General features: G+C 39.0%; 1 protein-coding gene across 13 annotated transcripts in view; it reads left to right on the forward strand.

Annotated features, from left to right (window-relative positions):
* The window catches only part of mast4 (microtubule associated serine/threonine kinase family member 4), a 172,582-nt gene that overhangs the window by 107,087 nt on the left and 50,998 nt on the right, over window positions 1–14,497 (forward strand). For 4 of the 13 annotated variants that reach the window (XM_055200971.2, XM_055200972.2, XM_055200973.2 and 1 more), the window contains one exon: window positions 5,371–5,451. The exons of 4 other annotated variants lie outside the window; for them this stretch is intronic. In XM_055200971.2, coding sequence (XP_055056946.2) covers window positions 5,371–5,451 — 81 coding nt within the window. Of the gene's footprint in view, window positions 1–3,896; window positions 4,246–5,370; window positions 5,452–8,189; window positions 8,689–14,497 lie in introns of those variants that run through there. 5 more of the 13 variants (XM_055200978.2, XM_055200980.2, XM_055200982.2 and 2 more) reach the window with 4 other exon arrangements.

A 14,497-nucleotide genomic window follows, 5' to 3' on the forward strand; every position in this document is an offset into this window, starting at 1 on the left:
CATATTTCAGGTGCCAGCACTCGAAACGCAAACACATGATGACGTCACATATATGCTAATTAGCGCGTGATGTCATCATCGCCACAAGTCTCTCAAAATCCTGCATTACTATAGATCACATTTCTTGTGGGACTTTTTTATGTATCTAAGTTCATTTTAAAAGACATCTGCCAAAATTAAGCAATAGTGTTTGGTCAAAATAACAATGCTAGCTTCTAGTTTTTGGTTCTCTCATTAGATTTTTAGGATAAACACAGTACATTCCAGCAACTGTAGTATGATGTGGTTAGTGTGATGCCCTTCACAACCCTTGCAAAAATATACTGTACTGTTCTGGCACTGTGACAAGACTTCTGTTTATGATTGCCGCAAATACTGTGCGTTCCTGTTTGTCACAAGCAAATGAGCATTGTTGAAAACTGTTTTGCAAAAAGCATAGAAATTACAAAAACAATGGCAAAAAAATAGTTTTTGTTATATGCTTTGACCTGTATTAGGTCTTGTCATGTTTGTGCATTCTTTCCCACTCCACAGTACTTTCATCATGCAATATGGTGACATATTTACAAAACTTCTATTTATGTGAGAAAACTATTAAATAGGAGTGCAACGTCTCATCTGACAGTATGGGCTCACTGTTCCCTTGCGTTCTCGGTTGGATGTATGTGATAGATTTTCAGGGTGTCAGAACCTGTCACAACCGAATTAGAAGAAAAAACATGTCAATGACTTTTATTGGCCCTTTGCGTTTGTGATTTATGGGCTGTCCGTTGTGACGGCAACACGGGGGTGTGATGAATGTGCCACTATGGTTGTCTATTTGTTTCTGAGAGCGAGTGAGTTAATGTAGGGGTCACGTGACCGGGCTTGATCAACAGTGAGGTGAAGTGCAGTAGTGGATGGGGAGGTTATAAATGTTCAGGTCATCTATGGGCCGCCTGATGTGTCAACTGAATGCTAATGAGAGGTGAGTCACCCGCTTACAGCAGCGGTAGCAGGTCATGGGCTGTACGGTTTTTATTTTTATAATTAATATGCCTTATGCCGTGGTCATACTAGACTTTTCGATCCATTGACATGCGAATACAGTAGATCGTAAATGCGAGCTCCTTCAAAAAAAAAATTGCGTATCACTGCATTACTGTGAATTTGTATCATGCGAGGTGGTGTGACTAATAGGAGATCGACGCGTCGCATACTGTACATGACCTTTTTACAATTTCAAGATGGAGCACACATTAACAGTAGTGGTGTTGCACAAACCTGAAAAACATAAAAACAATTAAAAAAGAAGTTGCCTGGCTATACTGGAATACTGGAATAAATGGTATATTTTAACTTTAAAATAAGATTGTAAAGACAACGACTTGCTGTGTGATGTCATCGCATGCTGAAAGTCTAGTGTGACTGCGACATTACTGACTGCAACTGAAATGCTACAAAGGCTAAAGAAAGGTAGAACAGAAAAGGTAGAATAGCAGTATATGCTCCATTTAATTTAAGAGGGCAGAGAAAAGATCATCTCGTAAAAAAATACAACTGTTTTGGCAAGAAGCCATGACTTGCATTATAAGTAGACCTTAGGGAAAATCTTATTTGATAAAAGGCCCATTTAAAGTGAGGTTTTAAAAATAATTTAGATCTCCTTTAATACACACTATGAGTGTTCTGTTGACAGATATGTGATGGTAGTGTGGAAAAGAAATGGTTAGTGCAATTAATGAATGAAAATAGAAGCTAATATGTGAGGTGTGACCTGTTAAATCCCAGTGGAGCAATCCCAGCGGCCTCAAATGATTGCTTTATTTCCACACACACACACACACACACACACACACACACACACACCCTTGATGAGCCTCAGGTTTTATATATCACCTAGATTCTGTAACGTTTTACTCATTCAACTTCCTAAACATGAATGCATTACAGTTTGCCCTAATTCTGTAGAAGTGCAGTAGGTGCTTAACTGGATTCTGTCCTTACACTAGCAATGCTGACATCGGGGGTACACGCATTGAATTTCTGGGTTTTCAGCCCGCGCGGTACTTTTTAAATGTGTGTCATGCAATATCCACTTCTCCCGCAAGGTTGTAGCATGTTTTACTAAATACAACAATAAATAGGTCAAGTCCGACCACTGGAAGCGTTTGATATTTTGAGCTTTCAACTCGGAGGTGTTTTTAGTTCACAGCAATTGATTGAAAATTTTGTCACTTTTAACCGGTCGGTGTGCTTCCACTAAACTCTGGACTCTAATGAAAGGTACCAAAATATATATATTTTATCTTGGTACTGAAACATTTACGTATGACGCGGAACACCAATTTGAACTTCGGCAGATTTCCGCGCCGCGCTAACCAATCAGGACCTTGCTGTAGTAGTGACGTGATTACAGGAAGCAAGCAGAGTCTCAGCAGAGTCGCATAAGCCCCTCCCATGACGCGAATTTCCGTGTGAATGTCTCGAACGACTAGAATTTTGCGCGCGAATGAAGCGAATAAACTCAAATGTTCAAGAGTCCAACTATGCGCGAATAGCGGGTTTTTGTCGCCTCTACCGCGGCTGGTGTAAACGCAGCATTTAAACAATGGTTACCATGAGTCTGATGCCCATTCCAACTAAAGTTTGATGTCCATTAAAACTAAAACAGTAAATGTTTCTAATTTAATTTGAAAGAACTAACAAAATTCTACCTTCTGTTCAAATTTCATGCAAATATCTGATAAAATGAGAACCTTACAAGCAAAAACATGTGGTAAATTTTGAGCTTTGGGGTTTTTGAAAATTTTGTCATCATACCTACTTACACCCCAGTTGCCGTCTGCTCCTGCTCCTGTTTGGTCTTGTGATCCAATGTTCACTTGCTGTTGTTTGTAAATTCGTGTTTACACGATCATTCAAAGTGTGATCAGGATTTTATTCGGGTATTTGTACATTAATAAAGTTTAACGTTTGATTAAAATGAAGAGCATAACATTCCCACAATAAAATCTATTAAGTATGTTATGTAGTATGCCAAAAATTCTTATTGTAAAATCTTTGTAATGTAGCCATCATAACAAAGTTTGTAAATCCAGTCTTGATTTGATACCCTGGCCTAAAAAAGGTTGAAGACCTCTGGCCTAATGGGTTGCATGTCTACTTTGGACTTATTCACAGAAGACAAGCACTTCAAAGAAATCTACATTAAAAGTGTATAAAAAAAAATAAAAAACAAGGATATGGTCATGATTGCTAGATTACTGCGCGTGGGGTGCTATTGAACCCAGGCACATGTTGCAGAGGATACAAAGTACAATTGCAACTCAATTTTATTGAGTATGTGAGTAGGGCTTTTGTTCTGATAATTAAAGGACTTGTTGTGTTATGGATATAATCTAATCTCAGATGTATAATGATCCTCTTATAAACCATTATGCCTTCATAATTTCCTGGATTTGTTTTAAATATTGTAACATTATTTAACCATTAACCATTTTGCATATATATGTCAAGACTGTATGTATCTGGATTGGTTTGGGACATATTGATGTTGCCAAGCTGGAGACCTAAGTGCTTTCAGGTCTGATGTTTCTCCAGCTTTATGAGTTCATTAACTGCTTTTTAGCACAACTAGGGTTAAATCGCTTGTAAACCCCAAAGTCATTATTGCAGTAGTCTCCAAGCACCTTTGTTCTAGCAAAACTGGTTTTTTTTAAGAATGGTGCAGACCAGTGCAAGGTTCTAGATCTTTTGCAGGAAGACATTCACAGTTATACTGCAGTGCTTAAGGAAACTATGCAATGGGGAAACACAAACAACTTGAGTGATGGTCAACAGCCCTGCTGCATTGAGCAAGGGCAGCATGTAGACTTTCAGCGGTGCCGTGCTGACGTAAGGCTCCTTCAGTGGTGGAGTAGGGGCGTGAAGGTCTGTGTTTGGTGTCTGTGCGAGAGCGACAAGGGAGGGGAAACAGGATTTTGCCCAGCCTCCCTGCCCTCCATAGGCAGTTGACGATCGCATCTGACAGCTCGGGGTTGAAGTTGAGCGACCGAAAGCACAGGGTCCCCATCTTCTCCTCCCCCGTGTGCAGCTCTCAGCCGGTTTCTCTGCACCAGAGCCTGGCTCTGGCTCTTTGTCAGCGCACAAGGGTGCATGCGGGCGAGCAGTGTGAATATATCATGTACACAATAGAGTGAAAGTGTGCGGAGGAGCCATGAAAGCCCAGCGAGAGAGGCTGAGGATTCCTGGGCTGACGCTGGAGTGAGTATTTTGGTTCTCTCTGTATTCCCTGGCTGTGATGACACCAGACTGTTTATCTGCAGTGTGTCTGTCGCTGGGCACATCTGATTCGAGTAGCGCAGCATTACCACAGTAGCAGCGTCTGGAGCATGTGTTGAAGGGTAAACATAGGTTTGCTAGATCCAGCTAGCGTTTGCCGGCTTGTGGCTTTTAAAGTGTCTCTTTGTAACAGCTCTGCGTGTGGTCTTGTGATTGAACAGGATTATGTTTGGACACAGATGCTAGATCAATGCAAGATCTTTTTCTATCCACAGCTCATAAGAGCCAGTAGATGTGCGCAGCTGGGCAACCTGCCTCTATGTTTGGCTACAGTGACGTATTTCAACTTTTAGCTTATTTGGACCATCGTCAGTTATATATTAGATGCCTTATGTGCTCCCACATAAGGCCTGTTTGTTTTGGACCTGTTAGCAGGTCAAAGACGTCACTGTATTGTAGCGGCTGAGCCTTTAATGCTGCGACATAAACGGTTAATCTCTCTGCATATTTGATCGTCCCTTGATGTTTCGAGAAGACGAGACGCCTTTGTTTTTGTTTACAGAGGTCGCAGGAGATGCATGTCTGCGTCTCTGATCAGGTGTTGCATCACGGCTGCTGTTGCTAAGGAGACCAATACATGCGTATCTCCTGGACGTGTCAGCTCAGCAGTTTCCTCTGACATGATTGGTTTCACTGAATCAGTGATCTGTATCTTTGTTACTGTTGATAAACACGCGCATGGGGTGGAATTATTTTTGGATTTACGTTCGAGATCCTTCTTAGGTTCTAAAGAGTTATTTTCAGATGCAGAATAGATTTGCGCATATGACCAGCCAGGATGTAATATCAACAAGTGTAATAGCTGGCATCGTACGAAATAAATGTGTCGCAGATGATTCTGTCGGACTGAATTCCGCATGTGATGGTTCTTACCAGAATATCCTTCAATGGCCATGCATGATGCTGCACTGTGGTTAATGCATGCTAACACGTGTATGTCGTTTGAGTACATGTTAGCTTTAAACTTCAAAGGCTGCATTCTAAGAAATACTGTTTTTTGTCCTTTTGGTCCTGATGAATGCTCACAAAACTCAATTTGACTTCTAGCCTCACTCCGCGAAGCTTGAGTCCAACTCCTACAAGCCCTTGCAGCCCATGCAGCCCGCTGCACGCGTTTCATTTTTGGAGGTAAGAGCGTGCTTCACCCATAAAGCCATTTTCTTTTTTTGCCTCAACATGTGTCTTATGTCTTTGAAAATAAAAAAGCATGGGGGTTCAAAATTATTCTGCATTTTTAGAGTTTTATTTGTAGATCCAAATCCTTTGACTGTTTTATTTTGTTTGTTTTTTGCTGTGTGCTTATATAATGTTCTCAAAGACACACCCCTTCCCCCATCCATCCTTTTTTTTTTGGAGTCTCCCTCCTTTATGTGCTAAATAGGATTTGCTGCTCTGGCCATTGAACATTTTGGTGGAAAGAGCTCTGCACCATTTCTGGAGAAAATCAGGTCATTTGAAAAGCTTGTGCTTTGTGAGGCACTGTGGCAGTGATTACTTGTACTGCAAAGACAAAGGGCACATCCTGCTCATTTTTGAGAGAGGAAGACTTTTTGAATAGTATAATAATAGAATTTCAGAGGCTTTACTGCACAATAATTTATCCAATGGAAAAAAACGCAGGTTCTGTTTAAAAATGGGCTTCATAAGGAATTATAAATGTATTTAATTGATTGAGAATACACAATTATTATTTTTGTTTCACAGCTTTGCCTCTTTTTGTTTCAAGCATTTCTATACTTTGTGGCCTGTTCTAGAAACCCCGCTTTAGTGCTTTAATGATGAGCCAAAACTGTGAATGCCACAGTAAATCTGACTTTGTTTATCAAGTATATGTCTTTTGGATTTACGGATGAATTAGGTCATTGAGCTGTTTGAACTAGTTTGATTAGTTGGTGTTTACACACAATAATCTGATTTCCGTAAACTGGAACTGTTAAGGAGGTCATAACAGACCATTTATAATTGTTCATACCCTGTACATAATGGCATTTAAAATATAATTTTGTAGAGTTGGATTAAAGGTATAGTTCATCCTCAAATTTTTTTTCAATTTCAAATTAAAATGCTGTTGTGTTCTATTTTAACTCTTTCCCATATTTGAGAGGTGATAAAAAGAGAACTAATGCAGGTAGTATGAAACTTTTTTTTGCTTGAAAGCAGAGGGTCTGAACTTTCATTTGATATATTATATGTTTATATATTTAAAAAAGAAAATTTTCTGGAAGGCATTAAATTTTTGTGAAAATCATGAAAAATGCTGGTGCTGGCTGGCAACTTTTTTTTAAAACACTGGCAGGGAAAGAGTTAATATGGGGCTCAATATAGCCGTAGCTCCAAAAATCCATTATTAAAGTAATCCATACAGTATGACTCCAGTGGTTTAATATAGGTCTTCTGAAGCGAAACAATACATTTATGAGAGAAAATGATTTTTTGTTTTTGCTTATTTGGCGATCGTTTAGGGTGTTGCACATCTATGGCAACACACTGTACAGATCACCGCGCTAATTTGGTTTAAATGTTGGTGTATCATCTCATTGTGTGTCTCTTATGTGTCTTGTGATGAAACATGCATAGGATAACTAGGCACAAGACCACAAGAACCAATAAGATTTAACCTTATTGACGTCCTGCCATATTTGAACTTGATCTGAATTGTTAGCAAATAATGAGAGAAATCTCTATATTTTGATGAACTACTCCTTTAAGTTGATTTTATAATAATAATATTAATATTATTCTAAGCTCTGAAAGTGTCAAATCTGTCCGTTACTGATATATGCTTGCACAGGCATGAAAACTGACAGCTGTTTGCTTTAGGGCAAAACGATCAATATGAACTATTACAAGTCAAGATAAGTAGTACAGTTCATTTCCAAAGTATCATGTAGACACTAATACTAATATTTTACCGCCATATGTATAAGTATTTTTGTCCTACTTGTGTAGTGTTACCCTGCAACATTGTACCTTACTAAAAAGCAAACAAGCTACCTTGCAGTGACGTATGACTAACATGCTGGAAGGAAAGGAATTGGATGGTGTAAACCTGTCATAACATCCCACCCCGTTTAATCAGATGAATGCTTGCATATTTGGTTCATCCTATTCACATGGGAGCACCAAAAACTGCATTTATATAGAGAGAGAGCTGGGAATGGATTAAAATAGTTCCTGTGTTAGAAAACATATAACATTTTATGTTATAGGTCACTGCCTCTTCAGGAAAAGATAAGAAGTCATAAGATGCAAGCTGTGAGATTTGACTTTGCTCACTTCAGGCATGACCAGGCTTATTATGATAATGTCAATATCTGAGGCACTCTTTGAAGATCCGATTAGAGTTAGTTGTCCGAAGGTTATGTCCCTGCACGCAAGGTTTTTGTAGTGGCTTTCTTCACCTCACACCTTAGTGACTAGCGGCCCCTGCGCATTCAACGGCTAATTGTCGAAAACCAGCAGCCCCATTCCACCCCTCCGACTTCATCTGTCATGTGTCAGGGAGGTTGGGCCTCTCTGGGTCTGGTTGCCAAAAGAGCAGATTGAAGAGCAAAGCAGGTGGGGATCAAAGGTGCTGAAGTGGAAAAGAGATGGTGGTTTTCTTTACACGGCAGGTCCAATGAGGAAGAAATAAATGGAAGAGAGGGTGCTTGGCTGCAGGACGCAGGACTTGCACATGGTTGAAAAAGCTTGGGAAAAAAAGCTGTGCATTTCCACTTCAAACAGCCTGATGGGTGTTGGAGCAGGGCCAGATGGGGAGAGCCTTGATTGCATTCACTGCGTCGTCTGCTGATGATGCAGTGCTGCTGTGACTCACGCCCCCTCCCTTCCTCTACCCTCCCCGCCCCAGGATGTGATACGGTAGGTGCCTGTTACACGATATGGTGCGTGCTTGAGTCTCAATGAGTCCACGGGATAGAGGCAAAGCCATGCGACTTTCACAGCAAAACAAAAGTCGTCCTGCTCGAAGCAGTCCCGTACCTTTGTCCCTTAGGCACGCGGTGACCGAGAAGCAGCGGATATGACCTGAATAGGACTAGCTCACGGGAGCCTACTTACTGTTTGATTTAGGACACTTCAAAGGACACATCGTCCCCCTGACAGCCTGTGCATGCTGCAGCAAACGGCAGATGTGCATGGACAAACGTTGTGTTGTGCTGAAAGGACTTACCGGCGAGACTCTTGCGCCGGGTGCCTACTGCCCTTGGAAGCCAGGCAAGTCTGTTCTCCCTGTTTTCTGAGGCAGTTCAGAACACTTTGCGGGCATGAATTTGAAACCATGTCTGACTCCAGCCTGTGGACCGTACTTTCGAACTTCTCCATGCCCCAGTTTTTCAGTGGAGCAAGATTATGGCGCTCCAAAAGGTAATCAAGTTGACTTGCCGATACTTAAGAGTTTTGTTTGAAACTTATTTTAGCTGGTTGAAATTAAGTCATTTGAGGTTGTAGAGAAGAACAATATGGTAAACCAGTTGCCGTGTTTTCCATTGTGTTTGATTTCCTTTGTGAATGCTATACCGGAGTGCCTCTTGATTGTAATCAGAACTGTATTGTTTAGACCATACGGCGGGCACAAAAGATGTTTGCGTAAATACAGGCGTAATTAAAGGGTGTTTACCGAATTGTTTTACGAATCCCCTTAAAAGCTAGTTTTGTATGTTATTTGATCAAATCAACTGCTTATGCAGAAAATGCAGAAGATGCATCGTATCGGGTTCACTTCTCATGTGACAAGACCAAACCTTCACCAAAAAGCAAACGAGTCATCGATATCTCTGTTATGATGTCATGTGCTTTTCTGTTTCATCTCGCATACATTTTAATCCTTGGAATGACCCAATTTACAGTTTAGATGATCAGATTAATATACTCAGACTAAGTAGCATGCTAAATAGATGTCGGTCTCTTGTTTTATAGAGTTCTAAGAATGTTATAGTATTTATCATGACATTTGGGTTTGAGATTGGGAAAGGTATGAAAAACAGGACCTTGCATTGTGATCATTTCAGTGTTTATTATGACAGGGTGAAGGTCTCAGTAATGAGTAAGTCATTTATCTGTAGTAACTGTGATAATGGCACAGAAGTATACCAATAACAAAGCGGTGATTCCTTCATGTGTTACTTCCTACATATAAAATAAAATAAAAAACGATATGTTTCATTTAAGAGATAACTACAGTACATGTGTCAGTTTAACCTTGATTTAAGTTCTCAGAATACCTGAGCTAATAATTGGATATTGCCATGAGAAAAATGTATTTTCCTTGGATTATTTATGTTCCTGTGAGAAATAAGAAGTAAATAATATTTATAAATTACAATTAATCCAAACTTAAAAGTTTATATTTTATTGTATGTAATATTTAGTTACACTATACTTAAACTACTGTTTTTAAGTACTGTAGTGTACCATATATTGTTTGTTCAAAACTCAGAACTCAGAAAAACAGAAATAGACAATGTAACTCATGTGTATATAAGTGTGACTTTACACAGTTATTGTTTATATGATAAAGCAACACATACAGCCGACCTACAGCCTAAGCACGTGCACATTTTGGTCCAGACCTGCCCACTACATAGGATCACAAATCTTTGTGCAATCTTGATTGGCAACTCCATATAATGATTAAGTAGAAAAGAATATGAGCTGACACGTGACATTACGAAAATGTAAGCGCTGTAAAAGGCTATGCAGGTTTTAAAAATCTGCTAATTGTCTTAGCCAGTGAGTGTGCACAATGTTTAAACTTACCATTCTGACCACTTTATAATAACACCGAGACCTGATAAATGTTACAATGAAGCCGCAGTCTCGCGGCAGAGCCACGAGTCCCATTACAGTGTGTGCAGAATATTTAGATTTTTTTTTTTTGAACACCTTTTACCAATTCTAAACCACAGTAATTTTAATAACTAACATTCATTTTTGTATATATGTTTTCCTTTCAACCAATTTTATGACCTTGCTGCCCAAATCAGGATTTCTTGTCTAATGGTCACACCTAAATTTTGCAATTTCCATGGCATCTTTCTGAAGGACATCAAATAATGAATTTCCAGTGTGTGTGTTAAACATTTTTTGGCCCATTTTAAATGTAAAAGAAAATGTGCCAAATAATTGCACACCTGAATATAAGGTGCTTTTTTCCCCAATAATGTATTGGAGAGAAATACAAATTGATGGTAGTTATCAAGATTAATTTGGTTTGGAATTAGTAAAATGTGTTTGATAACTGTGATGAAAAGTTTGTTGTAGCTACCTAATAATTCTGCCCACACTGTATTTTATTGGAGTGTAATCACTGTCATTTTGCAAACAACCATTAGTCTATCACTTGTGTTTTGAATGCGTTTTATCAAGAGGATATCTAACGACAAAGCAGTTCTGCTTACCGCACGTCAGCTCGGTTCTCAGTCGTATCTTATTTTGAAAGACGCACACTGATGCTGCATGCTTCATAAAAAAAGCCCGAAAAGTTGTGATTGGGCTAGCCAATTGTCAAATATAAAAGAACCAATGGGCTGCTGACTAGGTGTCTCCTGGGCCGGTCTGTCCAAAAAAATATTACGATAACTTTTTTGGAAAATGCAGTACATTGCCATCGCGCCTTTTAGCGGCAATAACGAATTACGTAAAGACAGAAACAAAGAAAGTAACAGGCCGTGTTGCGCGATGTATGAGTGTTATGGGCTGGTCAGACAAAATAGTGTGAGATGTATGATACGTCTCACCAAAATAGTGTGTATGATACTCACACTCTGTTTCATGGACTGCATCTGACACAAGAAACAGAGGGGGATGTGTGGAGCCTGTTAAGAAATGATTGGGCCAGCCCAGGGTCAGTATGGAAAATGAACCAATGGGCCGCTGTCCCTGCTTTATGGGCCAGTCGTTGGCCAATTACAAAAAAAAATCATATCATATCCATCGGCCCCCAAGCGCGTCGGCCCACCGGGTATTTGCCCGGTACGCCAGATTACCAGTTCAGCCCTGTTTATCAGGTATATGCGTGTGCCGTATTTTTCTACTGGCAGAACGACTAACATGGCAGGGCATCTCCACATAAAATATCAATTTATTATAAAAAATGCTCTCGTAATGTAGGGCTCATGCAAAGCATGCTGGGAACTGGGAATCCTCATCAACCAATTGTTTGATTAAATGTTAAACTGAACTAAATTTGTATAGCTTAACTAAGAAGGATTGAATCCCATTAACCTTATAACATTCACCAAAAGTTTGTATTTATTTGCAGTGTTTGTTCAAAAAAGGCTGTTGTATTAAAAAGACTCCGTGTGGATTTATAAATAAAAGCTTAACTTTGACTTATTTTATTTGAGTTTGTAGAACTCAAAGCGGTGAAATCATTGAACGCACATAAAACTTAATAAAGTTGAATAAGCATTTGTCACTGGTTTGAGTACAGTTCACTCATTTTAAATGAGTACATACTGTTCTGGTTTACAGTGTTAAAAATTATAATTCGATATTGCTTTGGAAGTTTTTTCTGCCTTTACATTTCTTAGTATCTTAGAAGAAAATTTTGTGCATCAACAGTAGCTGACCTGATCTATTTGCAGTCATCTGTAGCGATGGCCATGAAAGAAAGACATTTTTGTCTTACTTGAAATAGATTAGAAAAACTAACAGTTTGTAAAGTTATTTAGTAAACCAAGTCAGTTATGGAAAATTTTCACAACATTTTTCTTTTTGTTTTATTTCATTATTGATTTGCTTGTACTGTGCCATATACATTCAGGATTGTAAGAAAACAAGTGTTTATTCAGATAAGATCAGAAGACTATTTTTATCAGTTATTGGGATTTAACATGTTTTTTTTTTTTTTAGATTGAAAGGATGCATTTGTATTAGAGATGCGTGGTTGGCGGTTACAGCCACGGACTCCGCGGATAAACAGCGGATCGGGCGGATGACGTGACGAAAAATAATATTTTAATTAAATTCAGATGGGTGGCGGATTGACTGCTTGTTATTAGCTGTGTCCTTCTAAGCATGCAACCTTAAAAGGTGAGCACTCTGTCTTTCAAGGTGGCAGCCTTTAGAAGTTCGCGAAGAGAACTGAAATGAGACGGTCTAGCCTTCTGAGGACCCATTATTTGCGTCACCTGTTGTACGCGCCCCCAGTAGTCGCCCACCGCGCCTGTCAGCAGAAAACAGCGGAAACATTTCTGACTTATTAAAATGAATATGTAATCAGAAAAATATTAATTTATTTTAGAAAACATGACACATTGATGTAGATTAAACTATTCAACAGTATATCAAATAATCAACCTTACAAATGTACGCAACATAAACATAATAATATTAACACAAAACACAACTTATAATACTAAAACAGTGACAAGAAAAAGTTTTCTAATAAATACACAATTTTATTGAATAAAGGTTTTAATTGTTTGGGATAGCCTCAGCTGTTAAGGATCCATTCGTTCTATCATTAACAGCGCAGAGAAATGTGGAAGCATTTTGACACATCTCTTATCAACGCCGACGAAGGAGGTATGTGGCAAACTCAAAAAATGAGAATTAAAAACAAAGGAAATAGAAGGTCAGAAAAGGGTTGCCTGGAATAAGTTTTACAAAGTGGTAAATCAGGATGACACTAGTGCAGGCTATATTTGTGCGTTTAATTTAGGCTATTTAATATTTATTTATTTTTTGTCCCTGTGTGCCGAACGGAGACGGAGTTCACTGCTATTCTAGGTCTTTCTAGTCTCACGGCTGTCATCAGCAGCGCTTAGCATCGCCCAGTTAGCGGATGGCAGGCGGGTGCGGTTTTGAAAACTGGTCAGAAAAGTTGGTGCGGATGGATGGCGGACGAATGATGAGTTTTGTGATGCGGTTGCGGATGAAATAATAGCCCATCCGCGCATCTCTAATTTGTAGGGTAGGGCTGTGCAATTAGTCGTTTTATATTTTTTTATTTTCAGTTTCAATTATTGATTCAAACAATTACAAAAACAAGATAATCCAGGTAAAACAATTATTGTGTGATTAAAATATAAGTTGCGTGCTGCTGGACTGATGTGATTGTAAGGCACTGCAAAGGCACCACTGCTTTAACACGTGTAGCCTATAGGTTAAATAGTTGCATGTTTTTAAAGTAATTGTGTAAAATGATCATGATTAAGATTTTTACCAAAATAATCATGATTATTATTTTGCCCATAATTGAGCAGCCCTATTGTAGTGTGACGTTTACACAATTACCATTTACAAAGTGCGTCAATGTGCCTATATATGACTAAAGTCATTGAGGGTACATAAATGTCATGTACAACAATTGACATAAGCAGTGACTGATCGTTGTCATGAATCAGTCATTACATGTTACAAGCTTTTATAATCATTTCAGCGTGGGTTTCCCCGTGATGCAGCCCGGAGTAATGTATTTTCATCACTGTGTGGCTCTAGATGAGAACACCATTCATTCTTAATCTGCCTGTGTGTAGTTGCTGTATAAATAGCCAAGAAAGTCTGATCCGCTTTCACTGAGCCTCCATGAACCAGGTAGTATTCTGCATCTTCCTATCATGGTAGATATTTAAAGTGACTGCGTCATGGACAACTGAAAAGTCCCTGATCTTTTGATAACAAGTTTGATGTCCCAAGTCTTCATGTAGAATTACATATTGAAAAAAACATTATACATTTGAATCTGTTTCAGTTAAGATCTTTGTACACATAATTTGCAATTATATTCATTGACATTGATCGTATGCTTTGTACATTATGTGTGTCTGAACTAACAATAGTGAATGCTCTTACCTATAAGTACTTACACATTTTGATAAACATCTTAGCAGGACAAGTTTTTCGTTTGTGTTCTGAAGAAGAAAACCAAATCATAAGTATATTCAATGACCTGAGGCTGAGAAAATACACACACACACACCCATCACCAGATCACAAGGGCTTTGCAATGTCATCTGTGTTGTCTGCCAAGCTCCCATTCAGCTGGGATCAATGACTGGAGAGCTGGCCACGTTCACATGTTTTGTCCCCCTCTAAGGTTTCACCCTGTCCTCCATCATTGTGCTAGACAAAACCATATTTAAACCTCTCACAATAATTCAATGATGTCTAGATTATAAAAGTCTTTCATCCATCCTCTGTGATACCAGTAGGGCTGTCCTGTCAGCAC

Source organism: Misgurnus anguillicaudatus, chromosome 22 (assembly GCF_027580225.2).
Source record: "Misgurnus anguillicaudatus chromosome 22, ASM2758022v2, whole genome shotgun sequence".
In the NCBI taxonomy this organism is placed as follows: Eukaryota; Metazoa; Chordata; class Actinopteri; order Cypriniformes; family Cobitidae; genus Misgurnus; species Misgurnus anguillicaudatus.